General features: G+C 43.9%; 1 protein-coding gene across 2 annotated transcripts in view; it reads right to left on the bottom strand.

The window, feature by feature from the left end:
* VPS54 (VPS54 subunit of GARP complex) overlaps positions 1-16,024 on the bottom strand; it is a 55,110-nt gene that overhangs the window by 37,513 nt on the left and 1,573 nt on the right. Inside the window, exons 2-3 of one of the 2 annotated variants that reach the window (XM_083175784.1) lie at positions 14,319-14,386; positions 359-509 (exon numbers count right to left, since the gene is read on the bottom strand). In XM_083175784.1, the coding sequence (XP_083031910.1) occupies positions 359-500 (142 nt within the window). In that variant the 5' untranslated portion in view covers positions 501-509; positions 14,319-14,386. The remainder of the gene's footprint in view (positions 1-358; positions 510-14,318; positions 14,387-16,024) is intronic. The other variant, XM_083175785.1, reaches the window with a different exon arrangement.

The raw sequence follows: 16,024 nt of genomic DNA, 5'->3' as shown, positions 1-16,024 counted from the left end.
TAAAGGCTCCTGGGAGCAATTTGCATTGACAGGGGAATCACTCCAAGCTTGTTTGTCTCCCTGTAGTGTTCATTCTAGCAACCACCATCTTTGAAAACCCCTGCAGTTCCTCTTCCCTGCCTGGGGTGTCGCTGTCTGCTGTGGTGTTTCTAGCACAGGTCCGGTATCCATATCAGTGCTGATATACAGACCACACTAAGCTAGAAGCACTACAGCAGACAACGACACCCCAGGCAGGGAAGAGGAAGTGCATGGGTTTTCAAATGTGGCGGGTGCTAGAATGAACACTATCCGTTTTCCTGGAAATTCTGCCAAGGCTTAGATTGAGCATAAAAGCAGGGCAGAGTGGGAGACTCACCTGTAGGCACTTTGGGGCACACATCCGGAAGTGACCGTACCAGTCCTACGTGTGGCGTATCCAGTCCCTTTCTGTAGAAGGATTTGCTGCTGTTGGAGTGAGGCACTAATGAGGAGCTGTGGCTAGACGCCATCGTATACATATACAGAAGCTGTGCAAACAAGAATAAGACCGAATACAATCACTTTTCTTGTACTATGAGATTTCAAGCTCTCACACTGTAAACAAACAGACTTCCATACTTAAGATTAAGAATATACAAATGCACTGGAAACACAACCCCATGAATATATTAGATGCTTTATGAATGTATAATGGCCTCTGTTTTCCTTTGAGGAACTGCACATAGACATGGAACGTGGTAAGACCGCATTGGTTTAGCCTGCAGCTGAGCTGATCTCACATAACAAGGAGTCATTAAGTCATCATAAGGCAGCATGTAACAGAACACCAGGAACTGAATAATTCATGCTGCAGGTCTCCTCTACATACTCTATAAACACTGCTTTTTCCACTCACTATGCTCGAGCAGCAGGACACTGGTAGGAGAACTATAGATTTACAGTATCTTTCTACATTATGCATACAATGTGTATACACAGTATGTTAAGTCTTCAGTTTTGTACAAAATAAACCAAACTAATTTAACTACATGAATGACGAGGGGCTTCAAGTCGAACACACGTGATTTTTATGGGCCTGATTCAAGTTGGATCAACCTGGGACAGATGTTGCAGGTCTGGGAATGCTTATTGGCATGTGCAGGCCCGCCGTCCTTGGTAAACTAAAAGTCAGCCTAGACTGACTTATGTGCGAATGGGTAAAAGAATCATTCTACGGTTGGTGACCAGCGTATGAGTTTTCCCCCCGTATGCGAATGGATGTGTAAGGGTACACATCCATACGCATGCCGGCGGGGACATTCGCTCACCCGGCAGGTGGCGTTTATCTGCTCGCTAAGCAGCGAATGTACACTGCTTAGTGAGCAGAACTGAATCAGGCCCAATGGTCCTAATAGGATACATGAGAGTTAGGATTGCATGCAGAACAGTTGGATTAACTACAAAGGTGAAGCCTGGAGTCTGCATATGTTGTGCTTATTGCACACTGGTTATTTCGGCTGCAATTAAACATGAGGGATGAGCACTGAGACCTTGGGAAATACATTACAATGCTAAAGAGTCAACTTAGCTACATGTAAGATCAAATGCTGATGTGCAATGTAGGAGTTATTCTGTGTTTGTGTGTACAAACGGCTGAGTAGTGATGTGTGTGTGTACAAGCGGCAGAGTAATGATGTGTGTGTGTACAAGCGGCAGAGTAATGATGTGTGTGTGTGTGTGTACAAGCGGCAGAGTAATGATGTGTGTGTGTGTGTACAAGTGGCAGAGTAATGATGTGTGTGTGTGTACAAGCGGCAGAGTAATGATGTGTGTATGTGTACAAGCGGCAGAGTAATGGTGTGTGTGTGTGTGTGTACAAGCGGCAGAGTAATATGTGTGTGTGTGTGTGTGTACAAGCGGCAGAGTAATGTTGTGTGTGTGTGTACAAGCGGCAGAGTAATGATGTGTGTGTGTGTACAAGCGGCAGAGTAATGATGTGTGTGTGTGTGTGTGTACAAGCGACAGAGTAATGATGTGTGTGTGTGTACAAGCGGCAGAGTAATGGTGTGTGTGTGTACAAGCGGCAGAGTAATGGTGTGTGTGTGTGTGTACAAGCGGCAGAGTAATGATGTGTCTGTGTGTGCAAGCGGCAGAGTAATGATGTGTGTCTGTGTGCAAGCGGCAGAGTAATGATGTGTGTCGGTGTACAAGCGGCAGAGTAATGATGTGTGTCGGTGTACAAGCGGCAGAGTAATGATGTGTGTCGGTGTACAAGCGGCAGAGTAATGATGTGTGTCGGTGTACAAGCGGCAGAGTAATGATGTGTGTCGGTGTACAAGCGGCAGAGTAATGATGTGTGTGTGTACAAGCGACAGAGTAATGATGTGTGTGTGTACAAGCGACAGAGTAATGATGTGTGTGTGTGTACAAGCGACAGAGTAATGATGTGTGTGTGTGTGTGTGTGTGTGTGTGTGTACACACAAGCGGCAGAGTAATGATGTGTGTGTGTGTACACAAGCAGCAGAGTAATGATGTGTGTGTGTGTGTACACAAGCGGCAGAGTAATGATGTGTGTGTGTGTGTACAAGCAGCAGAGTAATGATGTGTGTGTGTACAAGCGGCAGAGTAATGATGTGTGTGTGTACAAGCGGCAGAGTAATGATGTGTGTGTGTGTACAAGCGGCAGAGTAATGGTGTGTGTGTGTGTGTGTGTACAAGCGGAAGAGTAATGGTGTGTGTGTGTGTGTGTGTGTATGTACACAAGCGGTAGAGTAATGATGTGTGTGTGTACAAGCGGTAGAGTAATGATGTGTGTGTGTGTGTGTGTGGCGTTTATCTGCTCGATAAGCAGCGAATGTATGCTGCTTAGCGAGCAGAACTGAATCAGGCCCAATGGTCCTAATAGGATACATGAGAGTTAGGATTGCATGCAGAACAGTTGGATTAACTACAAAGGTGAAGCCTGGAGTCTGCATATGTTGTGCTTATTGCACACTGGTTATTTCTGCTGCAATTAAACATGAGGGATGAGCACTGAGACCTTGGGAAATACATTACAATGCTAAAGAGTCAACTTAGCTACATGTAAGATCAAATGCTGATGCGCAATGTAGGAGTTATTCTGTGTGTGTGTGTACACAAGGGGCAGAGTAATGATGTGTGTGTGTGTACAAGCGGCAGAGTAATGATGTGTGTGTGTGTGTGTGTACAAGCGGCAGAGTAATGTTGTGTGTGTGTGTACAAGCGGCAGAGTAATGATGTGTGTGTGTGTACAAGCGGCAGAGTAATGATGTGTGTGTGTACAAGCGGCAGAGTAATGATGTGTGTGTGTGTGTGTGTACAAGCGGCAGAGTAATGATGTGTGTGTGTGTACAAGCGGCAGAGTAATGATGTGTGTGTGTGTGTGTGTACAAGCGGCAGAGTAATGATGTGTGTGTGTGTGTACAAGCGGCAGAGTAATGATGTGTGTATGTGTACAAGCGGCAAAGTAATGGTGTGTGTATGTGTACAAGCGGCAGAGTAATGGTGTGTGTGTGTACAAGCGGCAGAGTAATGGTGTGTGTGTACAAGCGGCAGAGTAATGGTGTGTGTGTACAAGCGGCAGAGTAATGGTGTGTGTGTGTACAAGCGGCAGAGTAATGGTGTGTGTGTGTGTGTACAAGCGGCAGAGTAATGGTGTGTGTGTGTGTGTGTACAAGCGGCAGAGTAATGGTGTGTGTGTGTACAAGCGGCAGAGTAATGATGTGTGTGTGTGTGTGTACAAGCGGCAGAGTAATGATGTGTGTGTACAAGCGGCAGAGTAATGATGTGTGTGTGTGTGTGTGTGTACAAGCGGCAGAGTAATGATGTGTGTGTGTGTGTACAAGCGGCAGAGTAATGATGTGTGTGTGTACAAGCGGCAGAGTAATGATGTGTGTGTGTGTGTGTGTGTGTGTGTGTACAAGTGGCAGAGTAATGATGTGTGTGTGTGTGTGTGTGTACAAGCGGCAGAGTAAGAGTCGAATTATACTCACCGATAATTCCTTTTTCTTCCTAGAGATCCCATGGCAGCCATACATTGGGATATTCCCTTCCCCCATCAGAGCAGACAGGATTGATTTCTCTTGGGACCGCCCACCTTGGGTATAATAGACCCCTCCTTCCCCTCTGCTGTATCTTTTGAGTGTCTCCGTACCAAGGTCCCTAGAGAAACACATCATAATACAAGGGAGGGTAATCAGTGGCTGCCATGGGATCTCTAGGAAGAAAAAGGAATTATCGGTGAGTATAATTCGACTCTTTCTTCTACGATCCCCATGGCAGCCATACATTGGGACATACCCAAGACAAATAAACGGGAGGGTAATGTTAAGCATGAATAATTTTTATTATACAGAGGTATCTGCAGATACTGCCTCTTGGAGAACATGCTTCCCAAAGTGGGCAAGAGAAACGTCAAGAGCATAATGTTTTATAAAGGTGTGTACTGACGACCAGGTAGCAGCTTTGCAGATCTCGGTCACTGAAGCCTTGGCCCTGTTCGCCCATGATGCCGAGACTGCCCTTGTGGAATGTGCCTGTACTATGGGAGGTACTTTCTTGCCTTCCAGCTTGTAGGCTGCCACGATCGTCTCTCTTATCCATCTGGATATGGTTTGTTTCCCTGGTTCCTTTCCTTTACGGACACCACTCGGAATGACAAACAGGTGTTTGGTCGATCTAAGGACTTTAGTTCTTTCCAGGTATATTGAGATGACCCGGACTAGGTCCAGCGTATGCCAACTTCGTTGCTCCTCATTTTCTGGTTCTGGGTAGAAACTAGGTAACACAATCTCCTGATTGAGGTGAAATGAAGATATCACCTTGGGTACGAACTCAGGATGTGTCCTAAGTACCACTCTATCTGGGAAGATAACAAGATAAGGCTCCTCTATCCATAGAGCTTGGAGCTCACTTACTCTTCTGGCCGAGGTGACTGCGACCAAGAACACCGTCTTCCAAGTTAGATACTTTAGAGGACACTCCGTTAAAGGTTCAAAGGGGTGTTTAGCTAATACCGCTAACATAAGGTTTAAGTCCCACGGTGCCACTATAGCCTTGACTGGCGGTCTGATCCTCCTCATGGCTCTATTAAACCGCTTTATCAGCCTTTCTTCAGCCAATGGCCTATCCAATAGCACTGCTAGGGCAGAGATCTGAGCTTTTATTGTTGCTGGGGCAAGACCCATTTGAAAGCCGTCGTATAGAAACTGCAGGACTCTTCCTGTTGGTATCGATGAAAAGTCACCCTTGAACTGACCCCATTCAATGAACCTGATCCAAGTTCTATAATATGATAAGGAAGAAATGTTCTTTCTGGCCTTCAGCATCATTTCCACAACTTGGGATGACAAGTTATGCCTACTTAATATGCCCCGCTCAATCTCCATGCCTTTAGCGACAACCTTGCTGGCTCTGGATGATAGACCGGACCCTGATGCAGTAGGTCGTGCCTGTTGGGTAGTGACCAAGGTTCCTGAACCGCCATCTTTAGAACACTGACGAACCAGGGCCTTCTCGGCCAGTAGGGCAGTATCGCCACTACTTCTACCCGATCTTCTCTCAGTTTCTTTAAGACTTTCCCGATCATCGGAAAGGGGGGAAATATGTAGCCCAGTTTGAAGTTCCATTTCACTGAAAGGGAATCCATGGCTAGAGCTTGCGGATGAAATGATTTTGAGAAGAAGTTGTTCACCTTTCTGTTCCGAAAGTTGGCCATCATGTCTACTTCTGGGGTACCGAATATTTTCTCTATCTGAGAAAAGACTTCTGTATTCAGCTCCCACTCCCCTGGCGATATCACTTCTCGGCTCAGGAAGTCTGCTAGTATATTCCTCTTGCCTGGAATATATACTGCTGACAAGGACTCCAGATTGTCTTCCGCCCAGCTCAGTATCCTTTCTGACATCTGCATGAGTCTGATACTTCTTGTGCCCCCTTGGTGATTTATGTGGGACACTACTGTCACATTGTCTGACATTACTCTCAGATGTGAATGGCGAATGTCTTCCTTTAGGAGTTGTATGGACTCCCAGACTGCTTGTAATTCCCTCATGTTTGAGGAATTCCTTGCTTCTTTCCTTGTCCAGGAGCCTTGTATAGATCTTCCCTCTATATGAGCTCCCCACCCGGACAGACTGGCATCCGTAGTCAGTATTCGGAATGTAGGATCCTTTAGACTGGTACTCTTTCCTTCTAGCCCCTGTTGCCACCACTTTAGGTCTTGTCTTACCTCCTGACTTAGCCTGAACCGGTGATGATCGGCATAGCCGCTCTTCTGTAATGGGATGATGGACCACTGAAGTCGTCGCATTCTCCACTGCGCCCATGGGATGATCCTGATACAGGATGCCATCATACCCAACAGCTGGATAGCCATACTCAGAGGGCAGTCGTCCTTCTGTAACATCAGATTTGTCAGCTCTTGGATCTTCAGACATCTTTCGGCCGACAGGGATATCTGAAACTGAACTGTGTCTATCATAGCCCCTAAAAACTGTATCCTTTGTGTTGGAACAGTCTGGCTTTTTTCTGTGTTTGTCACCCAACCTAGAAGTTGTAGCAGATTTATCGTCTTCCTTACATTGTCCTCTGTTTCTGTCACAGAGTCTCCTGCAACTAGTAGGTCGTCCAGGTAGGACCAAACCTGAATTCCTTTGAGTCTCAGAGCCGCAATCACTGTAACTAGTACTTTGGTGAAGACTCTCGGAGAAGTTTTCAGCCCAAATGGAAGACAGGTAAATTGAAAATGACGATTGGCCACCGAGAACCTGAGAAATTTTCTGTGTCCCTGATTTATTGGGATATGATAATACGCATCCTTTAAATCTATTGATGCAAGGTAATCTCCCCTTCTGATTCCCATAATTATGGAACTCAGGGTCTCCATCTTGAATTTTATTTGTCTTATGTAGACATTCAGATCTCTGAGATCCAGGATAGTTCTGAACGTTCCATTCGGTTTCTTCACCAGAAATAGATTCGAATAAAAGCCCTTTCCCTGTTCCTCTTTTGGAACCTCCTCTATGGCCTCCGTCTGTAGGAGTTGCTCTAATTTGAGAAGTAGGGCTTTTCTTTCTTCGGGTACGCCTGGTATCCTTGATCTTAAAAATCTGTGATGGAGAGGTGCTGTCTCGAACTCGATATAGTAGCCCTGATGAATTATATTCAGCACCCAAGTGTCCCTTATTATCTCTTCCCAGTACGTCGCGAACCTCAGTAGTCTGGCGCCAATACTGCTCTCTTGGAGATAGTCATAGTTTTCCTTTTTGGTTCCAATCCTTTTCAGGTTGGTATCTGCCACGAAAGTTTTGACGAAATGACTGTCTAGAGGTACTTGTACTTCCCCTCTTGTAATACGTCTTCCCCGGACGATATGTCTTTGCCTCTCTGTATGCTTGTCTTGTGGAGGCGGGAAAATTAAACCGATTCTTTTTCTCTTGGGGTAAGCGGACAGATTTTCCCCCTGAAATTCTTTGTATCATGGAATCAAGTTTGGACCCAAATAAAAATTTTCCTTCAAAGGGTAAATTTGCTAGTTTATTCTTGGAATTAGCGTCCGCATTCCAGGGTTTTAGCCAGAGCGCCCTGCGGCCTGTTACACCTGCCGCCATAGATTTTGCTGCAAAAGAGACCCCATCAAGAGAAGCTTCACACAGGAAGTCAACGGCCTTCTGTATAACGTCCAGATTTTTAATAAGATACTGTTTAGATATCTTCTCCTCCATATCTGTCTTTAGATTAGAGGTCCACAACCTAATCGCCCTAGCTACTGAGGCCACCGCCACATTAGTTTTCAGGGAACCCGCTGATGCTGAATGGACCTTGCGTAACGAAGTTTCCATTTTTCTATCCATGGCATCTTTAAATGCCGCCGCGTCCTCTACCGGAATGGTGGATTTCGAAATAATTTCAGCCACCGCCGCGTCTACTTTGGGTGTAGTGCACCAGCCGAGAAATTCTTCATCTTTGAACGGGTACATTCTTTCCACCCTGTTCCCTAGGGTGACTCTTTTGTCAATGCTGACCCATTCCTTAAGTATCATATCTCTTATGACTTTATTTACCGGAAAGGTTCTGCCTCTTTTGTCCCTGTCTTCATACAGTGGATCTTTAGTTTCAGAGGTAGATGCCAGCTCTTTAAAGTTCATAGCCCTGTATATGTGTTTTAACAGGTTTTCTACCAGATCCAAATTAAATGTTCTGACTTCTTCTAGTTCGCCTTCCTCTGACGAACCCTTATCCTCACATTCTACTTCCTCTGAAGAATCCTCCTCAGGTGTGAATTCAGCCTGCACTCTAGACCTCTTTACTGACTGGCTCTGGGTAAACTCATTTTTAGAGACAAAGTTCTCCTTCATCCAGGCCATTAATTCTTTAATGACCTCAGTGTGTTCTGACTTCTTTAACACTTTAGTTTGTGCTATCTCACATATATCACATATTGCTTTCTTCTGTGCTGAAGCGAAGGACTGGTCACATGTCATGCATATGGATTCAGTGAACTTTTTCTTAGCTGTTCTCTTCTTATGCACAGGAGAGACAGGCACACTAGAAGAAAGAAGCTACACTCAATATCTATCTTAAAAATAAACAACTGATGCCCAAAACCAAAGGGCTTACCTCACTGGGGCATCATCAGGCTTCTGGGGAGAAGGCGCATCCATGGTAGCAAATACAGCACACAGTGTAGTACTCCACGCTGAAGCCACCTTACACGCCGCTGAACTAGCCATTGCTGCGGCTATTTAACCCCTGAGTTGCCGCCAGAAAGCTGCGCGTGCATCAGGATAGCCGAGCGGAACCAATTCCCCCGTCCCGTGTAACCAGGGGACTGAATTGTGAGACGCACTACCAGCGTCTATGGGCGGAAGTGACGCGTACCCGGCACTTCCGCCCCTTCTGCCTTTAGATGCTTTCGCGTGCAGCCGCGGCTTCCAGCGGGGCTGACGCTGCGGGGAGAACACACGTGGAAGTCCGGATGTCTTGGCTGGAGCGTCTCCTCCAGAATCCTCCCTTAGAGCCAGCGGCAGGGTATGTGTGCGCAAGGGGACAAGTCAGACTGGTCACCTGCGCCCTCTTCTCCCCGGGGAGCCACCCCTTCAGCTCCTATGCTGCCGAGGTAACCCTGCTTTAAACAAAAATAATAGCCTACTCTGTCTACTCTAAACACGGAGACAGGAAAAAAGATACAGCAGAGGGGAAGGAGGGGTCTATTATACCCAAGGTGGGCGGTCCCAAGAGAAATCAATCCTGTCTGCTCTGATGGGGGAAGGGAATATCCCAATGTATGGCTGCCATGGGGATCGTAGAAGAAATTATGTGTGTGTGTACAAGCGGCAGAGTAATGGTGTGTGTGTGTACAAGCGGCAGAGTCATGATGTGTCTGTGTGTGCAAGCGGCAGAGTAATGATGTGTGTCTGTGTGTACAAGCGGTAGAGTAATGATGTGTGTGTGTGTACAAGCGACAGAGTAATGATGTGTGTGTGTGTACAAGCGACAGAGTAATGATGTGTGTGTGTGTACAAGCGACAGAGTAATGATGTGTGTGTGTGTGTACAAGCGACAGAGTAATGATGTGTGTGTGTGTGTACAAGCGACAGAGTAATGATGTGTGTGTGTGTACAAGCGACAGAGTAATGATGTGTGTGTGTACAAGCGGCAGAGTAATGATGTGTGTGTGTGTACAAGCGGCAGAGTAATGATGTGTGTGTGTGTACAAGCGGCAGAGTAATGATGTGTGTGTGTGTACAAGCGACAGAGTAATGATGTGTGTGTGTACAAGCGACAGAGTAATGATGTGTGTGTGTACAAGCGACAGAGTAATGATGTGTGTGTGTACAAGCGACAGAGTAATGATGTGTGTGTGTGTACAAGCGACAGAGTAATGATGTGTGTGTGTGTACAAGCGACAGAGTAATGATGTGTGTGTGTACAAGCGACAGAGTAATGATGTGTGTGTACAAGCGACAGAGTAATGATGTGTGTGTGTGTACAAGCGACAGAGTAATAATGTGTGTGTGTACAAGCGACAGAGTAATGATGTGTGTGTGTACACAAGCGGCAGAGTAATGATGTGTGTGTGTGTACACAAGCGACAGAGTAATGATGTGTGTGTGTGTGTGTGTGTGTGTGTGTGTACACAAGCGGCAGAGTAATGATGTGTGTGTGTGTGTACACAAGCGGCAGAGTAATGATGTGTGTGTGTGTGTGTGTACAAGCGGCAGAGTAACTATGTGTGTGTGTGTGTGTACAAGCGGCAGAGTAATGGTGTGTGTGTACAAGCGGCAGAGTCATGATGTGTCTGTGTGTGCAAGCGGCAGAGTAATGATGTGTGTCTGTGTGTACAAGCGGCAGAGTAATGATGTGTGTGTGTGTACAAGCGACAGAGCAATGATGTGTGTGTGTGTACAAGCGACAGAGTAATGATGTGTGTGTGTGTACAAGCGACAGAGTAATGATGTGTGTGTGTACAAGCGGCAGAGTAATGATGTGTGTGTGTACAAGCGGCAGAGTAATGATGTGTGTGTGTACAAGGAGCAGAGTTATTGTGCTTTTTTCTGTGCACCACCAAAATACATTATGGGCCTTATTCTGGTTTACTCGCAAAAGCAACTTCTCTCGAGCCCCCCCCCCCCCCCCCGATGGCATGCTGCACCAGACAGCAGCTTCACCCCCCGCCATGGCACACTGCACCAAACAGCAGCCCCCTCATTGTCTACTGATTTTAGATTAGCAAGTAAGTTTTGTTTATATATAGCGCACTTTCTCCAACAGGACTCAAGGTGCTTTACAGACAATAAAAATAACAATGCACATACTGTAATACAAAGGGTTATCAGTACAAGGAACAAGTAACAATGGCAGTACAGATATACATCACACATATACATCACATGTACAGATATGCACTAGTTGCATATTGAAGAATATTGACTATATTGAAGAACATTTACCAAGATAACCTTTTAGTTATGATCAGACGAGTCTCCTAGTACTTTATATAATGTCTAAGCTTAGCCAATCGCAGAACAGAAGGTCAGAAATCCTATGAAGGAACGTTTTAGAGAACACAAGTCCTTTTGTGCATATAAACAGAGACATACTGTACAGTGCACAGAGGGCGTATGGGAGACACATTTATACATGGCTAATGATTTCACAGGATATCTGCTGCATAACTAATGCTGGCCATACAGTGTAAGCTAACCAACATTTTATTGCCAGTGGGTAAGGGGCCTAATCAGACTTGATCGCTAATTAGAGAATTTGCAAATCAAACAACTGTACATACCTAGCTTTCACATCACACACGCGCAATGATAATTAGCTGCATAAAATGTGTATGGATCGTAAATGCAATTATCTCGCGGTTTGACTGCCAGGTAGCCGGCATTTGGGCATGGAAACCTGACATTTTCTGGGTGTATCAGAGAAAACACATTGTGTGCCCAGGGATTTTTGTCTGCGAGGTCAGCAATGACCACTTCCACCCTGTCTCAGTTGCAGATTAATGGAAATCTCAGACCTACAATTGGATAGACTTGCACCTCTTGTAATCTGTCTGTCTCCCCTTCCTACTAGATTGTAAGCTCCTCTGAGCAGGGCCCTCTTCCCTCCTGTTGTCAAAGCCCTCTTCTCTTCACATTTCACTCACAGCTCTCCTTTACTCCAACACTCAGTGACCATCTTCGTCTGCATACTCATCTCCATCATTGGCCTCAAGCCTCTAGTTGTATGTTGATTGAGTCCACACTACTTATATCCAAGCTGTAATGTGTATTGATCTGTGGCGCTCTTTATTTGTACTGTATTTTTGTTATTTACTCAATGTTATGCCAAGTTTTGTTTCCCTGTATTGTTCCTTTGTACGGCGCTGCGAAACACTTGTGGCGCCTTATAAATAAAATTATAATAATAATAATAATAATAATAGACTGTAAAATCTTTTCGATGGTTTGCACATGGATTTACAAGTGGATCCATTCTCAGTCCTCTCGCAATTTTGCAAGGGCCGGTTAAGGGCCCCATACATCAGCAATTAATTGTGACAATTTTCAGATATGGAGATGATTGCCACAATTAGTTTTAGATGTGTGGGCTCCACCTTTTGGCAATCCCAATCAAAATCGCCAATCGATTGCTTAATCAGGTTTTTAAACATGTTTAATAATCTGGTATTATCTGCGGATCTTTTTTATATGTGTGGGCATTCCCAATTCGTCTTCTTCATCTATTTACATTATGAACAGCTGAAATGACAATCGATTGGGCAATTTGCAGATATGAAGATGCAATCTTTAGATGGAAAAATCTGCCGATCACTGAAATAAATCTGTAATGTGTGGGCAAAGTCAGATAGATTGTAAAATCCATTTATCTGGCCAAAAAATCCCTATATATGAAAATCCATAAATTGTGATTGCTGATGTATGGGGCCCATTACTCTGAGTGGTGGCTTACGCCTCGCAGTCCAGGGCAAATTCTCACATTAGGGGGGAAATTTACTAAAGGAAATTTGTAAAAAATAGGTGTATTTGTATCCAGAAATACAGTTATTTCTGACATTTACTATCCCAAAAATACGGCAATTCGTATTGCTAGCACATCAATACGAATAGCCGTATTTTCGGGATAGTAAATGTCAGAAATAACTGTATTTCTGGATATAAATACACCTATTTTTTTTACAAATTTCCTTTAGTAAATTTCCCCCTTTCCTGTTTTTTTTTTTTTTTTGCAGCTATGATTTGCTTATAGGTGCGTACACATGTACAGATTTTCTGTCTGATCTATCTGGTGGGAACAAAAACCTGGAAATGTATGGGAGCATATGACAATCAAAAATTTCCACCCAAATGCAGGAAAAAAGAAAAAAATATATATGCTTTTATCAATTTTTTTATATCAGAATGATTTAAATAATTTGTCTGACTGATCACTGTCTGTTTTCAAGTGTTTAAGAACAATTTTTTGATTGTCATATGCTCCCATACATTTCCAGGTTTTTGTTCCCACTAGAACACCTTATCACTGAATGGAGAACAGACAAACCACAAAAAAATTAAATCAAAGCCTAATTTCAAAAATTTGTTCTAAAATCCTACGGCTACCAGTGCACACGTTTTGTTACAATTTATGTAAAGAAAAATGTTATATAACATAAGTACAATCAGTTAACCACAAAGGAGGTTTCAGTGGAATGTGTAATAATGAATAAAAGCAACAGAATGACTGATATCTAGTGATCAGCCTCCAGAATAGGTGATCTACGGGGACCTGTGGTGAGCCACAGTGTTCCTCTTTCCAGTATGACGCATGAGGTTACATACACGTAACCTGATGCTCAACTTTACAACTAGAAGATCTGACAAAAGAGTTAATCAGCTGGCAATGAGAATGGGGCTGAAAACGGGAGCGAGCACCCAGCGATTTATCGCCGGGGCACACTCCCATCACTGGCAATATGGTCGCCTGCGACCATATTTCCAGCGATTTCAGCCCCTATCGCCCCCATGTACACAGCTTTACAAACTAGTTTGCAGCAGATTATAAAACCAAGTCTATGTACCATGTGCACAAGCGCATTGCATGATACGGACGCTCTTCAGTTTAGTTATTAACAAGCGAGCAGAGGAGCGATATATGTATATGGAACACCAGAGAGCGAAAGGAAAATAATATCTAACTGCGTTTCAATCTCACACCTGTTCCAGCGATGGGGCAATTACAGTGAATGCAATTGATCTAGAACAATACTGTGGACAACTCTGCATAAGGACTACTGTGCCCATATTAAACACTGGGCTTGCTAGAACTGCTAATTGGACATTGGTCACATAGTTATGGTCCATCTCATATTCTACATGGCGCCGTCTCTGCTTTTCTAACAGGAACAATGATCGTTACTACACAAGATATTTGCTGGATTCCATAACTACATACATGTGCATTAGACTGCTTTTTATGGTTATGGTATAAAACATCTACAGTCTTTAGGCCAATAATCATATGGTCGACCACTAATAGTCAACATTGAAAAGGTCGCTAATTGAAAAGGGCGACAGGGTCCAAAGGGCGACATTTGAACGGTCGACATGAGATTTTAATGGTTTTAGGTTGTTTATGACAACACAGGTCGACATGGACACTGTCTAAGTGTAAAACTTGGCACATGAAGTGCCTAATCGCAGTGATCCCTCCCGGGGAGCTGCCAGGACAATTGGGTCTGACTTGTCCTTAGTATGCTTGGCACAATTTCAGCTCAGATCTATGAGGACACGTCTGTATATTACAAAAGACAATAATACCACAGCTCATCAGCCAAAGATCGCCATACCTACTGTGGAGAATGGTGGGGGCCATATCACACTTTGGGACTGATTCTCTTCTGCTGGGACAGCGGCTCTATTCAAGAGAGAAGGCAAAACAGATATATTCAAATATAATAAGAATTAAAGTGTAAATTTCCACCATCATATAGATCCAAAGCACATATCCAAAATGAACCAAGAAAAGAAAAGAAATACCAAGTCTTTGAAAGGACCAGCCACACTCCAATCCTTAACCCCAGTGAAAACCTGTGGAATGTCCTAAAGTGGGCTGTCCACAGGAGATTCCTTTACAATATAATGGACCTTATGCTGTGTACACACTTGTACAATCTGCATGAGATCCAGATGAGATAACAATTTAGACTATCTGTGTACAATATATACAATTTAGACTATCTGCATACAATTTAGACTATATAGTGCAGATCTACACTATATAGTCTATGCAGCCAAGACTTTCTGGCTGCGATACGGGAGCGCGCATCGAGATCGCATCTGGATCGGAAGGGATAAAACCCATACAATCTGCATGAGATCCAGATGAGATTTTGACTATATAGTCAAAATCTCATCTGGATCTCATGCAGATTGTACAATTACACTTTTTGCAGAGAAGAGTGAGAGAATTGCAGAAGCCCAAATGAGATAATATATATTAAAAAATAAATAAACAACATCAATAGTAAAGCCAAGCATGCTTCCTCAAAGAGGCAAATACACAGGAGTCCAGCACTCCCATCAAAAGAAAGAATCATAACACAGTAAGTATAAGGGGCAACAACATTTTAAAAGAGGAGAAGTTAGTGGAGATCTTCCCCCATCCCTGGACTTCAGGATTTTACTGTAATGTAGTAGTTATTGCCTAATGTCCAGTATAAAGGACCTTTCACATTATGTGGAGATACACATTTCTGTTCAAAGGATACATGGGGGCAGATGTATGAAGCAGTGATAAGGGAGGAGAAGTTAAGCCCTGTACATGCGCTTAGATTTGATGTTAGATTCGATTTTCTATTAGATCTGGCATTAGATCATCCCATTCGATTTTGCATTAGATCTGTACTTTTGCATTCGATTAGATTTTGATTTCACAATGTAGGCACATTGTACTCATTCAATTTATTGGATCGAATTCGAGATTTCCTTGTAGTGTTCATTCTAGCACCCGCTATCTTTGAAAACCCATGCAGTTCCTCTTCCCTGCCTGGGGTGTCGCTGTCTGCTTCTAGCACAGTGTGGTCTGTATATCAGCACTGATATGCAAACCAGACCTGTGCTAGAAACACCACAGCAGACAGCGACACCCCAGGCTGGGAAGAGGAACTGCATGGGTTTTCAAAGATAGTGGGTGCTAGAATGAACACTATCCTTGGCTGCACAGTAGATTTTTCTGTTTGATTTAGGAAACGGGAGCGCGCATCGAATCGAATGCAGATCAAAACTGTTCTAAAAACCATTCGATGTGGATTTGATTTTGCTTCTATAAGCAAAATCGAATCGAAAACAGGGAAAAATCTAAGCATGTGTACACAGCTTAAGCCAGAGGAGAAGTGGCCCATGGCAACCAATCAGCACTGAAGTAACATCTATAATTTGCATAACATAAAATTACAGAGCAGCTGATTGGTTGCCATGGCTCGCTTCTCCTACTTTATCACTGCTTCCTACATCTACCCCTGAATACCTTATAAAATAAAATAGCCAAAAGTCA

Source organism: Crinia signifera, chromosome 3, assembly GCF_055691185.1.
Source record: "Crinia signifera chromosome 3, ASM5569118v1, whole genome shotgun sequence".
NCBI lineage: Eukaryota > Metazoa > Chordata > Amphibia > Anura > Myobatrachidae > Crinia > Crinia signifera.
The sequence above is the reverse complement of the archived record's forward strand: the minus strand, read 5'-3'. Positions and strand labels throughout refer to the sequence as shown.